Consider the following 24,340-nt stretch of genomic DNA (forward strand, 5'->3'; position numbering starts at 1 on the left):
TGGGGAGGTTTAGGGATGACGTTTGTAACGCCCTGGCTCCCCTCTCATCAGCAGGAGCTCCCTTGAAGGGAAAGGACAAAGGTAGGGTTAGGGAAAGAGCACTGCAGGGGGACTTTCCCACCCTTCCTGGGATGGTGCCCCAGGCAGGGTGGGGGCTTCGGCCCCATAGGTCTGGATGGAGATTTAGGTTGTTTCTCAGGGTCTCAGAGGTTGGTTGAACTGTGGCCAAGGGGGCTTGGGTCTCTCTTGCCCTGCTGACCTACCTGTCCGCAGGCCTGGCCCTGTCCAAGTCCCCCATGCCTCCCTGTCTCCCCACAGTGAGGGGGCGGAACTGAAGCACCTGGACGCTCAGGTGCAGCGCTGTGAGGACATCCTACAGCAGCTGCGGGCGGTGGTGCCCCAGATCGACATGGAAGGCGATCGAAACATCTGGATCGTGAAGCCAGGAGCCAAGTCCCGTGGACGAGGTGGGGGTCATCCCTGCTTCCTGTACCCATACCCCTTAGCTCGCTTCCCTCACCAGAGGCCAGGCAGGTGAATAGTGCCAGCTCTGGAGACAAACTGCCTGGGTTTGAATCCCAGCTCTGCTACTTACAAGCTGTGTGATGTTGAACGGTGACATCACCTGAGCCTCACATTTCCTCCTCTGTGAAATGGAGGTCACTACATCTGAATGAGATTGTTCAGCTTGAGCTCAGCACAGCGCCAGCAGGGAGTGCGCACCCCACCCCCACCCCCCACGGCCTCCCGCCGGACACTGACTGTCAAGATGATGTCATCTCCTCCCCCTCTGCCCTCCAACCACGGCCATCAGTCCATTCCGACTCGAGCAAGCCTAGAGGCCAGAGCAGAACTGCCCCCTGTGGTTTCACACTGCTGACCCTGAGGCCACTGCTGAGCCACTGTGCCACCAGGACTCACTGAGAGTCTGGGTAGATGTGGGGATGCTCAGGTCTGGCTCTCCCAGTCGACAGACTGGATTGGTACCTCTGTGTGGGTATGCACAGTGGTGCAGGACAGCCTGCTTCTCTCTCACTCTGCAAGGCTTTGAGCACCTCGGTAACCCTCTTCGGTGCCTTGTCTGTCCTCTTTGGGAAATTGGAGCCATTGATAGCCACCTGTAACAAGTAACTGAGCGGAAACCTTTCTGTGGAGGTGACCTTGTCAGGCTCTAACCCACAGGCACCGTGTGTAGCATAAAAGAACACCCCCCCCCCCCACACACACACCCGTCCTGCACCATCCTCACAATCATCCTTATGTTTGAGCCCATTGCTGCAGCTGCTGTGTCCACTCATGGCCTGGAGGGTCTTCTTTCTCCCGCCAAGCAGGAGGCCCTTCTCCAAGGGCTGGTCTCTGCTGACAACATGCGCAAAGTCTGTGAGCTGAAGTCCCACTGATCTCACTTCGTTTCTTTGGCTTCTTTTTAACTTTTAATTGTAATCCAAGGGGAACTTAGCGGAGCGGATGGGTTTTCCACTCAGCAATTCGTAGGTGTTTTGTTTGACGACAGTCCCTGCAGTGTACCAGCACTCTCCCCGCTTGCTGAGTGTGGATGCCGGTCGCCCTCACTCCCTACTCCTTCCTGCCAGCTCAGCCTTCTGCCTGTGTGCCCAGTGGCTGGTCTTTCTGCACCCTGCCTGCTGGGAGCATTCTGACAGTGCTGCTTCCAGGATTAGCTTGTTTCTCTGGCAGCACATAGATTAGCATTGCCGACCTTATGTTTTTAAATCGTATCATGGTTTTCTACACACACACATAAACAAAAACTTACTATTTTAAGCATACGTACAGTTTAGTGGCATTAAATACATCCTAACGTTATTTCTAAAACTTCTCCACCGCCCAGAAATTCAGGAACCCTTTAGCAATAATGCCTCCTCCTGCTAGCTATTCTATTTTCTTTCTTTCTTTTTATATTGCTGTTTTAAGCGGTGCTGATGAACATCTGTGGCCCATTTATTTCCATAGGACAAATGACTAGAGAGGAAACTGAGCCACTGTTAACTTTTGGTTACACAAGGTGGTGTCTTGTTGGGGATTCTGCTGGTCAGCCTGGTCATCTGAGAACAGATCTGGGACCCATTATTCTGCCACCACTGGCAGGCAACCGAGCTGCTTTGTGGGTCCAAAGTGAAGAAGAGAGATGGACTTGTGAGGGAGGTGTAGCATGATTCTGAATCTTACCCCGAGTGCCTTGTAAGCATAGAAAGAGATGAAGTCAATGCAGTACCCTTCCCGCCCTAGCAGGCACAAGAAACGATGTGATCATGGACAGAGTTGAGTGGGACGCAGGGACACACACAGCTCCAGACATCCTTGCTGGGAGGGAAAATTGATGAGGCTATCTTGGCAGATCAATGTAAACGGCACTCTGATTTAAACTCACTGCCTCAGAGTGACCCTAGGGGACAGAGTCGACTGCCCCTGCAGTTTCCCAGACTGTAAATCTCTGACAGGAGCCGACAGCCTCATCTTTCTTCTTCCAAGCCATCGTTAGGTTCAAACTGCTGACCTTGTAGTTAGCCCCTCAGTGCGGAGCTCACCAGGCCACCACTGCTCCTTGCAAGGAGTGGGTCAACTTGGCAGGATAAACATGGAAAAGGCACATACCTTTGAGAGGCAGCGATTCCATTGCTAGGAACTGTATTATTCTACAGATGATGAACAGTCATGAGGATATGAGTAGACGTGGACTGAATGCTTCCCATGTACCAAGCCTGTTCTAGATCCCTGACACACACAGTCTTGTGAAACAGAGACATACACAAGACGGGGGCCGAGTATCCACAAGGCCCTGGAAGGGAAAGATTGTTTCAACCATGTGGTTGAAACCTCTGGTTTCACCTGATTTGTGCTGCTGCTGCTTATGTTCTGTTAAGTATTGTCGGGAAGATTAATCAAAGTAATATTGACACAGGATTTTGTGTCAGGCCCGAGTTAGAAATTTTATCCAGACCTATTCCTGCTCCGTCAAACCATTGGTGAATTAGAAAGCATCTGGGCCAACGTAGCACTTTCCCTAAAGGAAGGGTTCATCCGATGGAGGGAGGCACCTTCCTCCTTGACCTGACCCTTGTTTGGGGGAGATGAACTCTGAATTGAGTGGCCTGCTTCCAGCCCTGGCCTGGTTCTGACCCCTGACCTAACCTGCCCCCCCCCCCCCTTAGGCATTCTGTGCATGGACCACCTGGAGGAGATGCTGAAACTGGTGGACTGCAACCCCCTGGTGATGAAGGACGGCAAGTGGGTAGTGCAGAAGTACATCGAGAGGCCTCTGCTCATCTTTGGCACCAAGTTTGACCTGAGACAGTGGTTCCTGGTGACTGATTGGAACCCGCTCACCGTTTGGTTCTACCGAGATAGTTACATCCGCTTTTCCACGCAGCCCTTCTCGCTGAAGAACCTGGACAGGTGAGCGCCCCTACCCCTCACCTCCCATCCCCTCCCAGTCTGAGTTCGGGAGATGGCCAGCAGGCAGGCAGTTACCAGATGCAAACCAAACTCACTCCCATGGAGTTGATCCCAATTCAGAGGCCTTTCAGGACAGACCAGCACTGCCCCTTTGGGTTTTTCAGACTTGAGATCTTTATGGGAGTGGACAGCCTCATCTTTCTCCTGCGAAGTGGCTGGTGGGCTTAAACTGCTACCCTGTGGTCAGCAGTCACCAGGTTCCTTCACAGGCAGTTCTAGTGCAGTAGAACCACACGTTCTTGGGTGGGGGCCTTATAAACTCTCTATCAGAAGACAGGGAGGCCATCCATCCATCCACCCACTCACCCACACTTAAAGGCATCTGATCAATAATTACCAGGTACTGTATGCCATTTACTGTTTCAGGCACTTAGAGTATTCAGTAATCTGTGTCAGCTTGCCCAAGCTACAGTTCCCAGGTCTTGGGCCCAACAGAAGTGCAGTTGCTATAATGGAGGAGTTACACGTGATTCAATCAGGCTGCTTACACTCCAGCAGGAGAAACAGTTGGCAGGCGCTGCACGCCCTCAGTCGAAGGATCCAGCACATTACAAGGTGATGCTTGCTAGGAAGAGAAAAACACAGCGCAGAGTCACAGGGGAGCAACAGAAGTGAATTTCATAACTCAGAAGTAGTGAGGGTTAGGACCCACCCTGCTCTATCATGACCTCCCTAACATAAAAAACAAAACAAAACCCTATTTCCAAACAGGGTCACATCCACAGGTACAGGGTCTAAAGCTCTAATACATATTTTAAAGGGGATACAATTACATCGCTGTCACCCACCTTCTTAGGTGCCAGCACTGGAAGGGTTAACAGATTAAGCATAGAGCACTTCACACTGTAGCTGCTGTCAGCTGGTGCTAGCCTTAGAGGGATGTCTGGGCACCCAAGGCCCTGAGCAGGCCTGAGCTAGCTTTTGTACCCCTTAGCTGCCCCCTATCCCAGCAGGGACCCTCTTAAGCTGAATGGTCACAGGTGGCCCCTGGGCTGGCTCCAGATTGGGTGGGAGAGGCCAGGAGCCAGGGTGTCAGCTCTCTGCTCTGTGCCCCAGCTCCGTACACCTGTGCAACAACTCCATCCAGAAACACCTGGAAAACTCCTGCCGCCGGCATCCGCAGCTGCCACCGGACAACATGTGGTCCAGCGAGAAATTCCAGCTCCACCTGCAGGAGATGGGGGCCCCAGAGGCCTGGGCCACCATCATTGTGCCCGGCATGAAGGCCGCTGTGGTCCATGCACTGCAGACCTCCCAGGACACCGTGCAGGGTCGGAAGGCCAGCTTCGAGCTCTATGGGGCGGACTTTGTGTTTGGGGAGGACTTCAGGCCCTGGCTGATTGAGATCAACGCCAGCCCCACCATGGCGCCCTCCACGGCTGTCACCGCCCGCCTCTGTGCCGGGGTGCAAGCTGACACCCTGCGTGTGGTCATTGACCGGCGGCAGGACCGCAACTGTGACACTGGAGCCTTCGAGCTCATCTACAAGCAGGTGAGTTGGCCGCCTGGTAAGACGGGGCACACACTCCTCCCTCGGGATCTCTGCCCCTCCCCTCTTCCAGGCAGCCCCTGAGGGAAGCACTGTCCCTGTCAGTGAGCCAGCCTTGCCACGGTAATTGAGTTCAGTCCTCAGCCGTACAGTGGAGGGGATGCCCCCATCCTCCTCATGGGGCTTGAGAGGATGCCATGGGTGTTAGCTGGGGATGATGTTTTGGGAGAGACGGTACCGCTCGTTTCTGTTGAGTTGGGTGTCCGAGTAGAGCGCGTGGGTTTTCCGTGGCTGGTATTGCACAAGCCGGCCGCCAGGCCTTTCTTCTGAAGCACCTCAGGTGGACTTAGACTTCTGGTCTCCCAGCGAGCGAGCGACGGAGCACCTTGGTCGTTCATCCAGCTCAGGGTCTCCCGCGATGCCATATGGCATCGCGCAAAGAGCATCCATTTTGGAACCCCTCTGAGTCTTAAGTCCTGGCGCAGCAGGTACGAGCTATGTAATTTGGACATGCTCCTAAACTCAGGAGGGTCTCGGGTTTCTCATTGGTAGAGTGGAAATGACCGCGGTCTCTGCCTCGCGCAGTGGTTGTAGAAGTAGAGGCGCTGGCACGGGACAGCATGTCAGAACAGGGCCTGGCACCTTGTGGTGCCACGGGGATGGCCTGTGGTGGCCAGGGCCTGACACGTCGTTGGCAGTGTCACGGTACATGGGCGTCGTCATCGGGATCCATGTGAGGTAGCTGCCGTTATCACTGTTATTGTACTTGTAATCACGGAAGATGAGTCCATACATGAACGGACGGATGGATAGAACCAGACAAGCTTTTAAAATCAATCAATCAATCGCCTGATCGAAATCCCAGCAGCCTTCTTTACAGAAATTGAGAAACCAGTTCCTCAGTTTTATGTGGAACTGCAAGAGGGCCCGGATGGCCAACACTGATGTTGAAAAAGAAGAGCGGAGGAGGACTCCCACCTCTGGCTGACCAGGTGGGTCACGAGTGGCTCAAACAATGGGCTCAACTGTGACTGTAGTTGTGAGGACGGGGCCCCGCCAGGCAGTGTCTCGTCCCCTTGTGCACAGGGTTGCTACGAGTTGGAATTGACCCAACAGCACCGAGCAAGAAGAACACACCGTTGCCACAATCAGAGCCATTTGGTTCTGGTATCACAGCCAACACAGACCAATGGGATGGAATTGAGCCCCCAGAAATTAAGCCAGGCAATTGTGGCCAGTTGGCAGTGGTGCTGAGTCCCTGTGATGGAATGAATGAGCAGTCTCTTCAATAAATGGTACTGGGAAACGAGCTCCACCTGCAGAAAGTCAAGCAGGATCCCTGCCTCACACCGTCCAAGACACGAGATCCAGAATGGAGTCAGGACTTCCGTGTGCAGACTGTTGATGGGTTTAGGTGCTGTGCAGTCGTTCCAGAAGGAAACAGCGCCTGGTCCTGGGCCATCTTTGCCAGTATTCTTATGTCTGAGCCCATTGTTGCAGCCACTGTGCCCGTCCATCTCCTTGAGAGCCTTCCTCTTCCATGCTGCCCCTCCACTTTCCCAAGCATGAACTTCTTCTCCAGGGACTGGTCTCTCCTGACAACATGTCTAGAGTGTGTCAGATGAAATCTCACCATCCGTACCTCTAAGGAGCACTCTGGCCATACTTCTTCCAAGACGCACTGGTTTGCTCTTTTGGCAGTCCATGATACTTTTAATATTCTTCTCCAGCACCACAATTCAAACGCACTGATTCTTCGATTTTCTTTACTCAGTGCCCAACTTCCCCATGCATATGAGGCAAGGGAGACAACCACGGCTTGGGTCAGATGCACCTTAGTCCTCAAAGGCATATCGCCTGCCCACGGAGACAGATAATGTGTCTGCATTTGCCAACTTTCCTTGGTTGCCTCCAAATGCCTTTTGTAGTTGATTTTTTTAAAAAGTCCATAATTGAATCAAGCTTCATGCCTTGCATTTGGTTGTTTAATCATTTTAGATCTAGAACAGCCCTGCCCTCCACCCCTTTTCCCCCCAGAGCTTTTCAAGAGTGGCTGGTTGCTTTGTAGAACTGCCCCGTCTCCTTGTGGTGTGTACCATGCCCTTCCGCCATCTCAAAGTCCTGTGAACTAGGAGTTAGATCAGAAGCTGAGGGTGGCTCAGGTTAAGCACTTTTGGCAGGAACGCACCCAAGGAGAGGAGGGGGTGGTGCTCCGTACCTTATATGGGATCACAAGGCACCACTGTCAGAGGCCTCTGGACAGGTGATGCCAAGTCTGACCTTGGCTTTAAGGTGACGGTTACCAGATCTCCCCATTGTGAGCTGCAGCCGCCCCTAGGTGCTTACCAAGTCATCTGTAAGCTGGCTGTGCGCGTGTTGTAACAGGGGGCTTCAAACATGAAACTAAAAGCCCACAGAAGTCTGCCATGGTCTCGCTGAAGAAGCCCCCGAACACTCTCCTGCCTGCTCTTCATGTTTGACAGAATTGCTTGGACCCTCATGGTGTGCGCTTGTCAGTTTTTCCAGTTGCAAAACGATACAGTTCTAATTCTGTAGTTCCTTCTGCCTTTGTCAGCCGAGCTTCCTTTTTTAACGGTTGCGAATTGGGTGAAGTTTCCAGAGCAGGCTGTCTGTGCTCCTTGGAACCACTCACACAGGTGGTTTCAGCTCCCACTGCCATCCATGCCTCCCTGTGTCCCTGGTCTCTGCACATGGTCCCCGGTCCGTGACCTTCAGCCCCCAGGGGCAGCAGAAGGCCAGGGCCCACTTTCAGCACAGGGTTTGGGGGATGGGAAGGACCAGCAAGCTTCACTTCTGTGATTTGTAAAGGGCCAGAGAGCCGCTTCTCTTTCCTCTCTCCCCCCCTCCCCCTCCCTCTCCTTTCTCTCTCTCTCTCTCTCTCACACACACACACACACACACACACACACACACACATCAAAGAGTTAAGCCGAAGTTTTATTTAAGCATAGGATCAATCCAGAAGAGGTGAAGCAGGCTCCCCCCCCAGGTGGGAGAGGGCGGCGATGTTGTCCATCGACCTCGTTGGGAAGAACACATTCGAAGGGGAGTGGGGATCACAGCTCTGCGGAAGCTGCTTTCTAATCCGTTAATAAGTTCATGCTTGGGTCTTAGGCTACATATTTCTTTCTCTTTCATCTCTGGCTACAGTTCCGTGTGTCAGGATGTCTTGAGCCTTACCTCAGGCTATAAATCTGGGTGCGCTGTCTCAGATGCCCAGCCAGCCTGGCCTCACTGTTGAGATGAGACATTGACCAGGCCCACGGTCATTTTCCCAGCCAGTGGACTGCTCGCTCCCTCAACACACACACTTCACTCCCAGCAAGCAGATGGTTGGCCGTTGCCTTAGCAAACAGAGGCTTCTGTGCTGTCCTGGTCAAAGGGGACTCCTGGGGCGCAGCTGCAGAAAGGAGTCCCCTGAAAAAGCATACTTTCTGTTCGACTGTCACCTGGGCTTACTGGAGGCACTAGGCAGGGTCGGAGGGCTCTTATCTGTCTGCAGATCTCAGCTCAGACCCCTCTATGGAAGCTGTCCCTGGCAGGGGGCAGGGCTGGGGGTGGAGTGCAGTCATGTGACAGTGGGTGGCAATGGGGTGAAGAGGTGCAAGTGGGGGCATGCCTAGGACTCCCCGCTCCTCTGGGTTTCCAGTCCCCAGGGCCCTAGTCTCATAGTTGTGAGACCCCCTAGATAACAGACTCGTGAGGCCCTAGTGGTGTCATGGCTATGCATTGGGCTGCCATCTGCACGGCCAGCAGTTCACAACCACTAGACTAGTTGGTTACAGTCAACAGTTACAGCCCTGGAAACCCACAGGGGGTCGCCTTGCATCAGCACTGACTCGATGGCTGTGAGTTTGTTCCAGTGAGATACAGATTTAGGCCCAGACCCCTTAGTGGACAGAGGTGGGCTTCCTACTTCTCAGTTCGGAAACATTTCCTGACCAGATATCCCAGAAGTTCGCTCACCTCGCTCTGCCCTGGGTCCTGACTGAGCAGGCCTCGTTTCCTCTTCTCCCCCACAGCCGGCCGTGGACGTGCCCCAGTACGTGGGCATCCGGCTCCTGGTCGAGGGCTGCAACATCAAGAAGCCCGCGTCAATGTGTCGCCGGCGGATGGCTGTCCGCCCGGCACTCCCTCACCTGCAGCCCCAGCGAGACTGTGGGGAAGGCAAGGCTTCGGGGGCCCCCGCCCACAGGTCAGCTTCTAGGAAAGTTGCTGGGGCCAGGAGCCTGGGGCACACGGAGAAGCCAGACCCCACTGCTATCACCTCAGCCCCCGGAAAGGGGAAGCAAGGCAAGGCGAGAAATGCCACAGCCCTGGTCTGGCCCCGTCCCTACAAGCGGGACCCCCCTTGCAACAGGAGGGGTTGCCTGTGCTCGGGAACCTTTGCTGGTGGGGACAGGCAACTGTACCCCCTGAACACATTGTCTCTGAGTTCGAAGACCCCCCCAGGTCCTGGATAAGACCATTGTCCCCAACCTCTCCAATGTCCCCAGGCAGTTGCTTTCTACCCTGCCAAGACTTTGCCAATGACCTGCATTTGGCCCCCACCACCACCCAAGAGCCATTCAGCAAGCGAGGGTCACTTTCCAAGTCTTTTTGCAAACACGCAACCAAACGTGTACTTGTGCACACTGTCCGCTTCAAAGCGGGCTCCTGTGCGGAAGTTCTACTTTTCCCAAAGCTGCGAGGACGCAGGACTCGTCCCCATGCTGCTCTCTCCAAAGCCCTGGCTTTCTCGGCTTTGGCCCCCACACAGTTACCTCTGGAGGATAGGAACTGATATTTACCTGTGCAGCACTCCGCAACGAACACCGGGTCCCTACCAGACCGGCTCCCTGGGTCCTCACAACCACCCAGACAGGGGCTCTCCTCCAGTTTCCAGACGAGAGGAATCTGGAAGTTTAAGGAAGCTGCGCAGCTCAGACAGGGCAGGGCTGGGATGCAGACCAAGGCCTCTTGGTCTCCAAACCTTAGGTTCTTCCCGTGGCTTCTGGAAGAACGGGGGTGGGAGGGGCACACAGCTGCCCTTACCACACCCTCATTCCACCCTGCCCGCAGTGTATACCTAGTGGGGCAGCTTCCCCAGGCCCACCCTCATGAGCTGCCTTGCTCGCTCCCACAGCCCCTTATGGCTTCCCCAGCCTGCTGTCTTCTCCCCCGGTCTGGGCCGCCAGGCTGCAGCACAAGCTGGTGGATTCTAAGGCACTGTGGACCACAGGGAAGGCCTGGATGACACTCCCTGTGGCCAAAATCTTCATTGTCCTCCCACAGCCTGAGCACAGACCCGCACCCAGCCAGAGACCAAACAAGGTGGGCCTTCAATGGTGACTTGCACTGCTGGCTGGCCAGGCTGAGCACTGGTGTCAGGGCTGGAGGGTACAACCAGAGGGCAGGCCCAGGCTGGGTGGTACCCCAAGGGAAGAGCCCGTTTGTCTGGAAACCCCCTTCCTGAGCCGAGCCCTTTCCTGGACAGACTTTCTGATCATCTCTCCCTCCCCTCCCCTCCTTTCACACCGAGGCTGCTGCTGTCCAGAGCCTGCATGGCCCCCATCCGGGAAGCACCTTGAGACCTCTAGCCTTTGATGTTGGGGTGCTTCCTATGACCCACAGAAAGGTCAAGGCCAAAGGCAAGCTCAAGGCCAGACCCTGCAACCAACCCAAGGCTGAGGCAGGCCTCAAGAAGAGGTTGAACCTCCTAGAACCTCTACCCTCTATTGATGCACACAGGAGACTGGGGACCCTGAGGGGGTGCGAGGCTAGAAAGCCCTGCTTCAGTACCCCCTGCCTCTGTCCTGAGTTCGGGACCCAATAAAAAACAGGCAGAGTGGTCTGGGCTTGGCTCCATTTCCCTTGGAGGGTGAAGGAAGAGGCGGAAGGAAGCCTTTGCTTCAAGGTCCCAGCATGCTAATGTCCTAGAGAGCTGGGGACCAACTATCAGCAACCCCTCCAGGCAAGAAGGCCCAGAGTTCTCGAGGACACTCGGGGCTTCCCAGGTAGCCACTCCCCTGGTTATCGTTGAACCTTGAGGAGGGGGGGGGGGCGGTGGCAGCGGGAGGTGGTGCCAAGGGAAGTCTCAATTTATGGGGAAGGAAAGAGCCTGAGAAAAGCTACAGGGCTGGCCCCAGGCCACATGGCCACAAACCCCTCAGACACAGGAACACTGGACAGCAGGACACACAGGGCAGACCCCCTCTCTGGGGGTGGGAGTTGCTTCTCTCTCTAACAGAGGCCAAAGTTACTGGAACATGAACTAGCCAACAAGCGGCGTGGGCGGGCTTGGTACTTCCTAGTTGTAGTGGGCTCAGTGGTGGCTCCCCAAACGACGTGTCACCTGGAACCTGGGAGTGGAACTCTGTTTAGAAAAAGGGTCATTGGACATGGCATTAAGCTCTTGACCAGAGATGATCCTGGGTACTGCCTCAGCCTCAAGTCCAGGATGCGCCCTTCTAAGAGACAGAAGAGCAGACAGATACAATAAAGCCACGTGACACGGGGGCAGAGGTTGTGGGAGTGATACAGTCACACCCCACCAGAAGCCAGGAGAGGACTCTTCCCCTAGAAGGCTATGGAGGGGGTGTGGTACCGTCTACACCTTGGTGGTAGACTTCTGGCTCCTGGAACTCAGAATCTATTTCTGTTGTTTTAAGCCACCCCTTTCATAGCAATGCGCTATGGCAACCACAGGAAACGGACTTGCGAGGCACGGAGGATGTGCGCGCCCGCACCCAGAGACCCTCCAGAGCATGGGGAGCTCGGCTTCCTGCGAACAGCCCACTGCCACTGCCGAATGGACACAGATTCCAGCGCGACACCGCCAGCTGCCCCCAGTGGGGACCCATGACAGTGTGGGGCAAAGCAATCCACAGAACAGGTAGCGGCAAGAGCCAGTGGATGGGGACTTCAAAGGCAGGCAGAACAAGAGACATGGGTTCCTGGTTAGGGATCCATTGGTATGTCGAGACACCTAGAACAGAAAACCGAGCGAGCTGTTACCCTGAGTCAGAGTGGTGGGTTTCCAACCTCAACTGAACAACAGAGCTTTTGGAGGTCTCTTAGCCAGGGCTGACGCTGGGGTCTCCCCCCAGAGCAACTGAACCAGAACCTTTGGGTGCAGAACTGTCGAGGGCCGTGGGAACTTTCTTAGGGTTCCTGATAAGGATTTAAAACAAGTTTCCATGGCATCAGCTACACACACACACACACACACACACACACACGTCACAGAGTTTTCAGTGGCTGAATTTTTTCAGAAACAGATACCCAGTTCTTTCTTCTAACATGTCCCTGGTAGATTCGAACCTGTAACCTTTGGGTTAGCAGCAGAGCCGGTGGTTTCTACAAGGGGTCAGGGATGAGAAAGATTCCCGAGGAAGGAGAGGAAGGCTTCTATTGCTTGATCCGAAGAGCGGTCATTTTCTAAGGATCCCTTAAAATACAGAGATGTGTTTTGTGTGCTCTCATGCAAGTTTAATGTATTTCAGTCTTCCTAAGTGGGGAGGTTAAAAAAAAATCTAACCCTTCTGCTCCCCGTCTGGATGGGGTCGGAAACAGCCAAATAAAAAAGCACGCATATTCAACTCAGCAGAAAGCATGGGCCACGATCATTTCCTTTCTCGGTGAGTCTCGCCAGCAGTACCACGAAGTAGGTGCTTTTATTGTTTCATGTTCAAAGAGGTGAGGTCCCTAGCTCCAACTGGGTGAGTCAGCCTGCAGGCCAAGTGCCGGCCTCGTGTTCCTTGGGCCTGGCCGAGAGCCCCTCGCTCTCCTCTCACTACTGCTGCCCTCCAGCAGGCATCTGGGCACCAGGAACAGGCGGTGACGCTTGGTGCTGGAGCCCCAGGCAATGAAGTGTCTTGGAGAAATAAGGGGGCAAAGGTGCCAGCAGCTCCGTGGGGGCATCCTGGGGCCTGGGGCCCGGGAGGAGGAGTCGGTGCAGGTGGAGGTGCAAGGGCAACTGGGTGGCCTGGGCGGGGGTCAGGCGCAGGTGTCTAAGGAAGGCTTCATCCAGGACCTGGGGGTGGGAGAGGCATGTCAGCACACAGCTGTGTGGGCACCAACACGCTGAGTGAAGCAGGTGAGGCACAGCCTCCCTCCCTGGAACATGGGGCTGTGTGCGCACACTCACACTACAGTAGAGACTGGCCAAACCAACACGCTGAGTGAAGCAGGTGAGGCACAGCCTCCCTCCCTGGAACATGGGGCTGTGTGCGCGCACTCACACTACAGTAGAGACTGGCCAAACGGCATTACTCAGCCTAGGGTGGTCTGGGTGACTGAGTTCTGGCCAATGGATTACAATAGAGAATGTTTAAAAAAAAGCCTTCCACACGAACCTGTCCTGTCTCACCTCACCTGCTGCCTGATGTAAACAACCTGGGTCTGTTCACCGCAGAGTAAGTGCTTTTGGCAAATCCCCCCAACTCCCACTCCACTCATTCGGCAGAACACGAGGGGCCAGTTATGTGCTAAGACTCTGGGACTTTAGCATTACCCTGTCCAGGCAGGCCCCCCCCCCCACCCACAGATGCAAAGAACAGCAGGACTTTGGAACTGAGCCTGTGCAATTCCCTTATTGAACTGTCAGGCAGAATGCGGCCCAGTGGAAGGAGTGTCCCGTCCAGAACCACAGAGCGGGACATGTCTACAGACAGCCTTGGATGCAGCAGGGCTGCTGCCCAGTCCCAGGCTGCTAGCCACGGCCCCCACCCCAGGAGAAGGCAGCACACAGGTGGGCTTGGGTACCTGTTTGGGGGACTTGGTGCTCTCAGCTGGCAGTAGAAAGCGCTGGCCCAGGACGGTGCTCACTCGGGCAGAGTACTTGTGGTCCCCAAGCACTGGGCAGAGCTGCAGGGTCATGTGCACCTGGAGCTGACTGGGAAACACTGGGCCAGAGAAGAGACAAGAGCAATGGTGGGTGGTGGTGGTCTATCCCAGCCATACCTGCCCCTCCGCCCACCCTTTCCTTTAGGGAGCCACACCCCCATTCTCAGATTTTGTGGTTCAGATGAGGTCAATGCTACCACAACCACCCCTGTGTCCAGAGAGGAGGCTGTGGCCAGGTGACAACAGGCGTAGCAGCCAATCCATGGTGAGACACGATCCTGAAATGACGACGGAAGTCACTGGGAATAACGAACTCTTTCCTGCTAAGCTGGTGGAGCTTTGCCTTCCCAGGAGTGCCCGGGGGGCAGTGAGTGATGTCAACAGTGGGAAAGTCAGGACTAACCACCAGACAACCACTTCCCGATGATCTCACTCCCTCGGAGCTTCAGGTCCAGCCATGCCGGGCCCTTTCCTCTCTGAAAGCCATGGGTGGTGGTGGTACATCTGGTGCTAAATGCTTTGTAATATGTTAACTTATATAACTTGCCCTCCACCATGAGCTGCGATCCAAATCCAATCTGGGAGGGATTTTCAAAAGTTGGTAGAAAATGGAATGAAAAGACTAAAGAAATGGGGAGCTGATATCAGGGGCTCAAGTGGGAAGAGAATGCTTTGAAAATGATGGCGGCATATGTGCTTGACACACTGGATGAATGTGTGGATTGTGGTGAGATATAAGAACCTCTAATAAAAGTAAAGGGGGAAAAAAGATTAAACACACATATTTCTCAACATAAACTCCAAGGTCAAGGTACTTTGGATACCAGTTCTTTACTCCCTTCCTAAAGAACTGAGGCGGGAAGCACTAGTGGTGTGGTGACGTGTTGGACTACGAACTACAAGGTCCACAGTTTGAAGCAGACCAGCTTCTGCTTTGACGGGACCATTTCTATCTCTTGGTAGCCATGGCTTTGACTGTGCTTTGTCTTCAAGGTCATCCTGGGGAAGCCACATGTCACTTCATCACAATTCTTGATCTCCCTTGTTCAACGTCCGTAGAGACCTCTGCTCTTGTCCCCACCGGAATGGCGGCATGTGATCATTTTGGTACCCCTTAAAGCCGAAAGCTTACTCAACTTTAATTTTTTAGTCAGAATTTTAGAAGCTAAACCACAGTTGAGATGTCTGTGGTGTTGGTTATTGTTTCTGCTGTCAGTTCTCCGTCCTCTTCAATTAACGCATTAAAACAACAAGATTGCTTCCTGGTAAATTGATGTGGATGGTCTACTGCTATGGGCTTTGTCTTCAACATGGTCTTGTCCCATCTTACAACGAATGGTCCATTCGTAAACTGATTTCTTTGGGGGCATTGTTCCCATAAATATTTCATAAAGCATCAGTGATTTAACAACTGTTCTCCCACCAGGCTTCACCATGTATGTGATGTTTATTCTTGTTTCAGTTTTAGGGGACTTTAATGTTCTGATAGGGACTCTTTAAATTGATGTCTTATCCTTCTTAGCTCCTGAAACTAGATCCTATTCAGATAAGTTATAAGAAGTTGCTATGAGTTTATTTTCTATTTTCATGCAAGAAAAGAGGAAATCCCTGTATAATTTTTTCATAATATATATTTTCCATGAACTTTTGAAGACCCCTCCTATGGTAGACTGGATAATCTAAAAACCCTCTTTGCTATAAACACTGAAGAAAATAAAAGCATCATTTTCTTTTATATTGACATTTTTCACCATCTTTTAAAAGTAAACAGCTGAGCACACAGAGAAGTAAGGCTCCCGAGACTAAAATGTAATAGGAAAATGAATCCAGAACACAAAAGCCAGCCAGAACGTCACCTGTCCACAGAGTGGGTTTCAGTAGCTACCTGGGGCCAGAGGCAAGGCTTTGGTGTGCAAATGAAACCATAGAGGTAGCAGTACATCTTCAGTGAAAGGGTGGATGAAGAGAGGCAGCAAGCCACAAGGAAGGCAGATGACCTCTCACCTTAATCATGGACAGGAGTAGGAAGTTTTCCCCTGAGAATTCACAATCACAAGCCTACACTCACAGGTTTGGGGCTAAGGCGTATACTACCCAGATTGATCTTTGAACTACCAAGTAGGACAGCCTGGAGTCGTGATATCCCTGAGGCTTCCAGGGTGAGCCAAGGCAGAACCTCTTAAAAAGGTCCCACCTCCAATCCAGGTAAGATTCCAATAGAGAGAGGCCCGCCTAAGCATGAACTCTGCCTGGATTCACAGAACAATGAAAAATAAGCCCATTCAGTGTGAGAATCGACAGGAAACACGGTAAGACGACCCTGTAGAACTTTAGACAATGAAATGATCAGAAAGAATATAAAATGTGTGGATTTCTAAGATATTAATGCAGGCACTGTGGAAATCACTATGGCACTTTAAAAAGCTGAAACATATCGGACGGTTCACCCATCTTTCTACTGGGCATGCATCCTAGAGGAAACAGCTGCAACATGAATGGATGGGTGTTCACATGCCCATCACAATTATCATTCACAATAGCAAAAAATAAAAGAGAAATTGTGATGAACAAAGAAACCACCATAAAAAAATATGACAAAATGACATCAATAAAATACCTATCGATAACGTTGAATGTAAATAAATTCTCCAGTTAAGAGACAGAGACTAGCAGAATGGCTAAGAAACATGAGCCATTAGTGCTCATGGAATGCTGCTTACAAGAAACACAGCTCAGATATAAAGACAAAAACAGGCTAAAAATCAAAGGATGGAAAAATACATTATCAAGCTAATGGTAGTCAGAAAACGGAGGAGGAACATTACTGCTGACAAAATGTCAACGTAAAAGCCATTGTGTGAGGCAAAGAAGGCCATTACTGAGTGATGTAAACCTCAACTGGACACGAAGACATGACCATAATAGCCATCACCAGAATTGAAAACTGTGGACCAATATCCCTTATGAATAGAGACACCAAAATGTTAACAAAGTTCTACCTAAAGGAATTCAACAAGACATTAAGAAAATGACATATCGAATGAAGGCCGAACATGATAGTGGGACGAGAAAAGTAACAGGAAATAGAGGAAAGAACTAGGAGACAAAGGACATTTATAGTCTCTAAATACAGGCATGTACATAAGTAAATATATTTAGATATAAAGATAGGGAAATAGATCTATGTACATATATTTATATGTTAAGTATTAAGGCAGCAGAAGGACATTGAGGCTTTACTCAAGTCCTCCCTCAACCCAAGAACACTTTGTTGGGGGTGGAGAGGAAGAAAAATAAGAGGAGCTGATCCCAAGGGCTCAATGGGAAGTAAATGTCTAGAAAAGAACGATGGAATAGATGTACTAATATGTCGGATGTAATAGATGTATGGATTGTAACAAGAGTTGTAAGAGCCCCCAATAAAATGATCTTTTAAAAAAAAGGGTTAAAAAAACAAAAAACCCACCTTGTTCTAATAACCTGGGATTCTGTGATGCTCACTTTCCCAACACGATTGCTGAAGACAAAATGGATGCATAAGCAAATGTGGCGAAGAAAGCTGATGGTGGCTGGCTATCAAAAGACATAGCATCTGGGGTCTTAAAGGCTTGAAGATAAATAAGTGGGCATCTAGCTGAGAAGCAACAAAGCCCACATGGATGAAGCACACCAGCCTGTGTGATCATAAGGTGTCAAAGGGATCAGGGATCAGGCATCATCAGAACAAAAAATCCTATCAATGTGAATGAGGGGGAGCATGGAGTGGAGACCCAAAGCTCATCTGTAGGCAATTAGACATCCCCTTACAGAAGGGTAGCGGGGAGGAGACAAGACAGTCAGGGTGCAGTGTAGCAACGATGAAACATATAACTTTCCTCTAGTTCCCAAATGCCTCCTCCCCCGCCCCCCACCATCATGATCTCAATTCTGCCTTGTGAGTCTGGCTAGACCAGAGGATGTACACTGGTACAGACAGGAACTGGAAACAGGGAATCCAGGGCGGATGATCCCTTTAGGACCAGTGATGAGAATGGCGATACCTGGAGGGTAGAGGGAAGGTGGGGTAGAAAGGGAGAACCAATGATAAGGATCTACATATAACCTCCTCCCTGGGGGACGGACAACAGAAAAGTGGGTGAAGGGAGACATCGGACAGGGCAAGATATGACAAAATAATAATTTATAAATTATCAAGGGTTCATGAGGGAGGGGGCAGTGGGGAAGGAGGGGGAAAAATGCAAAATGAGGAGCTGATGCCAGGGGCTTAAGTGGAGAGCAAATGTTTTGAGAATGATGCGGGCAATGGATGTACAAGTGTGCTTTGCACAATTGATGTATGTACGGATTGTGATAAGTGTTGTATGAGCCCCTAATAAAATGACTAAATATACATATATATCCCATCACATTATTCAAAAGTAAAATAAAGGCCAAACCCAACGCACTGCCATCAACCGGGCTAACTGCTAACTGTGCAGCCCAGCTCCTAAACATGACGCCACCAAGGCTGCTCCCACAGGGGAGAAACAAGAAAAAGTGGTCTTCATACCCAAGGAAAAGACTTTGAAGACGATGACGAGACTGGGGGCAGCTGCGAGGGGGAAGAGAGAGGTTGGGGAGGGAAAAAAAAGAAGAAAGAGCCACCTACCTAGGGGGATTCCTGGGATGCTGTCATAGTTCTGAGGGGCTGGTCTATGCAACACGTATCAAAGTTCCCAAATTGAAAAAGGAAAAGTTAAAATAAGTGCCATTTGAGGAAAAGGAGCGCGAGAAGGGTCACAGCCTTGAGATCCTGAGGGCAGTCAGCAGGGGAAAACAAGGCAGGTGAACGATGCCAGGCTGATGGCCAGCACTGCTTCCTGCAGCTGGCCCTGACCACATGCCTCCTGCGAGTCCATCCAGCACTCCAAGCTGCGGCGAAATCCGACTCCCACCTTCCTCTCACCTCCTGGCCTCTCTAGACCCACCTGTCAGCGGCTGCAGCTGGACCAGGGCACAGCCGGAGCCTGTGGCCACCACACGGAAGTGGCTGACAGTCCTCTTGACACCTTCCAGGATGTCCTTACGAGACGGGGTCTTCACCGGAATGACCTGCAGTGCAGCCCCCCCACCCCCACCCCCACCCAACAAGCTTTAATATATGCCTGGGAGCTACACCCAGTTTCAAGGAACAGACTTGGGACAGGGCAGCAGTGTGGGCAGGGGTCACTTTCTGTTTCAGGGGACGAGAGAGCCAGCCACCCCAAGTTTACACCCTTGAGTCCTCTGTCAGGGACCCTGTGTGCCAGGACCCCCTCTCTCCTCCACTTGACTCACAAGATCAACCCCATCCGTGTGTTCCCGTCTCAGGGCTGCTTGGATCTTCCCCTCAGAAGTGGCTGGGATCCCGTCTGTGACGGCCCTGCAGGGGGAAAGGGGCCGTGAGGTCACGGGATGGCTTGCTAGAACCTCCCTGCGGCCCTGGGAGCCTCCGGAGGTGGCTCACCAGTAGAGAGCTGTGGGTCTTTGGACTCTCCGTGAGCGAGCGAAGAATTTGTGGAGGTTGCTTGCAGTCTGGGGACAACTGGAGAGAAGCACAAGCCCAGAGCAGTCCCTGGAGGAAAGGGGTCAATCACAAGTTAGAGGGTCACCCATAAAAAAGGAGGCCTCTAGGCAGGAGCAATGGAACCCTTAGGAAGCCCAACAACAACTCCAGGACAACAATCACCCAGCCGTCCTCCTGAGACACAGGTTACAGCTTCCCCTTGTGTGACACGATTCCTTGACTTTGATGCTTGTCTCAGTTTGCCCTCGCTCCCAAGGAGCTCGGAGCCAAATGTCTTACAAATTGGCACCATGTGTTGAGTGTCTAAGGAGCCCTGGTGGAGCAGTGATTAAGGATTTGACTGCTAACTCAGAGGTTGGCAGTTCAAATCCACCTAGATTCTAGGTCCTGGAATCTCTTTGGGAGAAAGGCCCATCGATCTGCATCCAAAAAGATAACAGCCCAGGAGACCCTGCGCGGCCGTTCTACTCTCCCATGGGGGAGACGGATGGCACCCAATAGCTGAGCACCGATTGTTAAATGTTATCTGTGTGTGTGTTGAAAATATACACACCAAAACATGTACCAACACAGCTTTCACCTTTACAGTTCAATCACATTGATGCTGGGCCTTCGTGATTGCTACCCTCTTGCAATACATTCTGCCACCATGAAGACAAACTCTTCCCTCCACCTTCCTGCCCTCGGCAACCATGCCCAGCCACCCTGGGTTTCTCGGTATTTGCTTATTTCCTCTAAGTGGGATCTTGTAGTCCTTGACCTTTTGCAGCGGACTTCTTGTGCTCCCCATAGTGGTTTCAAGGTGCATCCACTGTGATTGCATCGGAACCGCGTCTCTCTTTACAACTGCCGCATGTGGTGGGGAACTAAGGATCAGGGAGTGCGTGTATGCAGACGCATTCCTTGTACTCATGAGAGAAGAAGCTTGGAAGGCCGGGATTCTGGGTGGACAGAGGCCTTCACCTCCCTCCTTTGTGAGTTGGAGGTGAACCCCAGTCAGGTCGTCCTAATTACAAATCATCCCCACAGAATCTTCCCGTCATAGTACTACCTTAATGAGACCTCTTCTAAGCACATTGTGATCGCTACCCAGCTGACAACTCGATCAATAAGAGCAGACAGTTGTTATAGTTCTCTCTGCTCAGGGGACCATCACTCCCCTCTCCCTGCCCTCAGCACTGGTGTTAGGTTACTAGCAATGTGGCCAGTATCCTCACCCTAGAGGCCCCAATGAGCTCAGGGACCTCTAGGGTGAAGATACTGCCCACCTTGTTATGTAGGTAGGTGCCTGTGGTTGGGGAGGGCTTGCATGCCAAGACTATGTCACTTGGTGGCATAGTTCTCTCTCCATTAGGACCTGGTGCCTGATATCATGGAGGAAGTGAGCACCTAAACCTCATGTCTGTCTTTTATTTCTTCCCTTCAATTACGCAACCGTCCCTTAGGACCCATCCGGTTGTGGGCTGGCTCCCACATCACATTCCACTGGGGGAATGGATCACATTTTGTTTCTCCAGTCACCTGTGGATGGCCACTCTGGTGGTTCCCACCATCTGGCTACTGCGAGCGGTGCAGCAATGAACGCTGGTAGACAGGTTTCTGTTTGTGCCCCCGCCTTTATTTCTGAGAACCTACCTAGGACTGAGATGGCTGGGCCTCTCTGTTAGTGCACAGCATTGGATTCATTACGAGTGCCCATGAGCTTGTGTGCCAGCAGAAAGAGCTCATCGCAAGTGGGAACTCTAGTTGATGGCAGCCAGAGGGAAGGGTACCAGGCCTGACTAGCAATGTTTGCCAAAGGTATGGAATCTGGAAAGTGCCCGCACACTGAGTGGGAGGCAGGTATTATTGTCTTTCTTAACCTAACTCAGAGAGGTTATGTTCTTCGCCTGGGACCACACAGTTTACACCTGGGGCCATTGGGATTTGAACCCAGATCTGTTTGCTTTCTTCTCCTTCTCAGCATCCTCATATCTCACCTCCAAGATCCCAAACTCTTCTGTGGAAACGGACTGGCTTTGCTTATGCTCAAGCATTAGTCTCTCCCTCCCAGGTGGCTCCTTGTCCTCCTACCTTCTCTTTTGGTTTTAGAGTGGTTTATTTTCCTGTCCTCCCAGTGCTGTTGGGTAAGTTTTGGATGACTAATGGCAAGGTTGGCAGTTCAAATCCACCGCATGCTCCAGGGACAAAGACGAGGCTGTCTGCTCCCACAAAAGCTCACAGCCTCAGAAACCCTATGTGGGGTGGTTAGAGTCAGAACTGACTTAGTGACCATGGGTTTGGTGTTGGAACTCCTTATCAACCTCGGTACTTACTTCTCAGGGGCTCGAACAACTTGGAGTGCTCCCTCCCTGAGCCCCAGGGCCTGGCTTAACTCTGGCAGCACTGAGAGCAGTGTCAGGACGCCTGGTTTCCCTGGGAAAGAAGCACAGGTTCCTTGCAGCCCCAGCCCCCTCCACTCCCCCTCCACCCCACCCCCCTCCCTGGACATCAGAGTCCCTTGCAGCACAGTCCCTTCTCTGGCCCTCTGTTCCTACCTGTCACTGGCAGGCCTGGGGGCTTGTTGACCACCACGAGAGGTCCTGAAACACATGATATCGCAGGAGCATCAGCAGCAGCAAAAGTACCAGCCAATCTCTGGGCATCACAAAGCTCACAAGGCACTTTATGACTGAGGTCAGCATGCGGCTCAGTGACAGCGCTCAGTCAGGAGAGAGCAAATCGCATCCTAAATGGAATGGGTGGGGTTGTTGTTGTTTTCTTGTCTTTCCATTTTATCATTGAGTTTGGGGCCACCTCGAGGGTTGGTACTTGCCATTTCCTCATTTTCACTTCTGGCTCCTACGTAGGTCACCACCACAGAGAGGCTTGTCTACCCCACTCTCCCGAGCCCCTCACCATCACGATACCAAGTTTGGGGGTATTCCTAGCTATTAACGCTATTGAGTGACTTGTTCATTTATTCCCTGGTTAATCTAATTCTCCTACTGGAATGTTAACTTCATGAAAGCAGAAACCGAAATTATCTTGTTTGGCAATATAGAGCCTAAAGCAAGGTCATGCAGGTGCTCAATAAACAATAAATAGTTAAGACAATGAATATATCTCTGAATGGAGGAACTGAAGTTCAGAGTGATCACATGATTTTCCTGAAGCCTCGGGACCAGCTGGTACAGGGCCTAGATATGCCACCAAGTCAGTGTTTTGTTCATCGACATATAGAGTAATTTTTTACTATTGAAATTCCCACAGTGGAGTCCTACTATGTGTGAGGCTCTCTCATGATTTATGCCCCCATCCCACCCCGCCATACACACACACACATCCTAAGATATTGAGGTTCAGAGAGGTTATGTTGCTTGCACACCCTGCTCGTGGGGGGTGGGGTGTACAATCGTGATCTGAATGCCCGGCTTCTCTCATTTCAGACCCCAGGGGCTTTAGTGGGGAATCCAGCCAGTCTCCTAGAAGGCTCAGAGCAGCAGGCTGCCCTCCTGGGTCTCTAGTACAGCAGCCCTCAGACCTCACCTTTCTGATCCACCACACCTGCCCTCAGCACATCAACCAACTCCGTGGCACTGAGACCCTCCAGCTGCAGCAGCCCCGGAAACGGCGGGTCCCGTGGGCATCCCGACCGGCCATCGGAGTGTCGAGGTTTCGGCCGATTCCTGGAAAGGAGAAGCAGGGGATGTTTCTTGGCGCCACATTCTTATCTCCACACCCAAATCGATTTTGATTCCTTGGCAAGCCTATATGGGGTTTCTGAGCTGTATCGTTGTCCTGAAGCAAAGCGCCTCATCTTTCTTCCTGGAGCGGCCGGTGGATTTGAACTGGCGACCTCGAGGGGACCAGGAGATGAGCAGCCCAATGGCTACACCACTATGGCTGCAAGGCTCCTTTATTGTCACACAGCTCCCGCCAAGTCCTGCCGCCGCCTCCAGCTGCCTGACCCGAGTCGGGTTCCGCTGGCCGCGTGGCGGAGGCTCGGAGAGGCGGGTGACCGGCTGAGCCCGGGGCACCTAACCGAGCGGGCAGGAAAGCTCATCCACGGCGATCGAACTCCAGATGCTGGTCACACCCGCCCCCTGCCCCTCCCTCACCGGGGAGAGCGTAATCACCGGGCCTCGGTGCCAAGGCCTGCGGCCTGGGGGACTGCGCAGACCCCGGGGCCCGGCCGCCAGCCAGCCGAGACGCGAACCCAGATACCGCCGCCGACCATCGCTGGTGCAAAAGACAGCGCGCATGTGCGCCCCGAAGGCCCGCCCACACCCCAGCTGCATGCTGATTGGCCAGCTTGGACGTCCGTCGGGAAGGCGGTGCTAAGCAATGGGTGGGGCGGGGAGGCGGAGCTTTGCGTCCGCCCGGAAAGGAAATGTATGCATTGGCACTTCGGTGCTTCTGGGGAAACTGAGACACGAACGGAGGCGGGGCCAAAACTTGGACGAAAGATCCATTCTGGTCACCATTACTCCAATCTTGAGACGTCTGACCTCAGAAAAACACCATTGTGCATAGTTTCGTAAGACGACGTAGCCAAAAAAATCCACTCCCTGTGGTCCAGTAAACCAGCCTCGGGAACACAAGCCTGTTGCAAAATCTAATAGGAGCCAAAGGCCAAAGCAAAAGAGCAACGCCAAAGCATTCAAAATCCAAAGACAAGTTACCAATGAATAATAACAAATGAATTATAAATACGTAATAATACATGTATTCATTATATCACTCATTCAGCTGGTGGTGAGCCCTCCCAGCAGCTCCGCAGGAACAAGCCCTGGCGCTCTTTCAAGAACGTCAGATACGCCAGTTCTGCTCTCACAGGTTCCTGGGCATTAAAATCCACTCTAGGGCACCTCCAAAAAAACCCAAACCAGACCTTACTGCCTAGGGACCCCCTATGGGTTTCCCAGACTGTAACTGTTGGCGGGAGTAGGAAGTCCAGTCTTTCTCCTGCATAGCTGCTGGTGGTTTCGAACTGCCAACCATGC

At 52.3% G+C, this 24,340-nt stretch overlaps 2 protein-coding genes and 1 long non-coding RNA gene across 9 annotated transcripts in view; 1 reads left to right on the forward strand and 2 right to left on the reverse strand.

The window, feature by feature from the left end:
• Window positions 1-24,340, forward strand: part of TTLL3 (tubulin tyrosine ligase like 3) — a 42,563-nt gene that overhangs the window by 10,264 nt on the left and 7,959 nt on the right. For 3 of the 7 annotated variants that reach the window (XM_045290053.1, XM_045290055.1, XM_045290051.1), the window contains 6 exons: window positions 319-467; window positions 3,171-3,414; window positions 4,531-4,966; window positions 9,007-9,179; window positions 10,259-10,297; window positions 11,635-12,568. In XM_045290053.1, the coding sequence (XP_045145988.1) occupies window positions 319-467; window positions 3,171-3,414; window positions 4,531-4,966; window positions 9,007-9,179; window positions 10,259-10,297; window positions 11,635-12,016 (1,423 nt within the window). In that variant the 3' untranslated portion in view covers window positions 12,017-12,568. Of the gene's footprint in view, window positions 1-318; window positions 468-3,170; window positions 3,415-4,530; window positions 4,967-9,006; window positions 9,180-10,109; window positions 10,347-11,634; window positions 12,569-24,340 lie in introns of those variants that run through there. The other 4 variants (XR_006680050.1, XM_045290052.1, XM_045290054.1 and 1 more) reach the window with 4 other exon arrangements.
• LOC123521662 lies at window positions 3,828-11,257 on the reverse strand. The gene is made up of 3 exons (XR_006680052.1): window positions 9,775-11,257; window positions 8,951-9,056; window positions 3,828-4,039 (listed from the first exon to the last, which is right to left on the reverse strand). It is a non-coding gene; the product is annotated as an uncharacterized LOC123521662 (long non-coding RNA).
• On the reverse strand, window positions 12,592-23,635 carry RPUSD3 (RNA pseudouridine synthase D3). The gene is given in 10 exon segments (XM_004702442.2): window positions 12,592-12,998; window positions 13,730-13,869; window positions 18,778-18,901; window positions 19,127-19,211; window positions 19,296-19,403; window positions 21,671-21,770; window positions 21,893-21,937; window positions 22,884-23,023; window positions 23,474-23,550; window positions 23,552-23,635. Coding segments are annotated over 10 exon segments (1,143 nt in total). The 3' UTR covers window positions 12,592-12,758.

The sequence above is a fragment of the Echinops telfairi genome, unplaced genomic scaffold (assembly GCF_000313985.2).
Source record: "Echinops telfairi isolate 266 unplaced genomic scaffold, ASM31398v2 ScPeMD7_31;HRSCAF=116, whole genome shotgun sequence".
Lineage (NCBI taxonomy): Eukaryota > Metazoa > Chordata > Mammalia > Afrosoricida > Tenrecidae > Echinops > Echinops telfairi.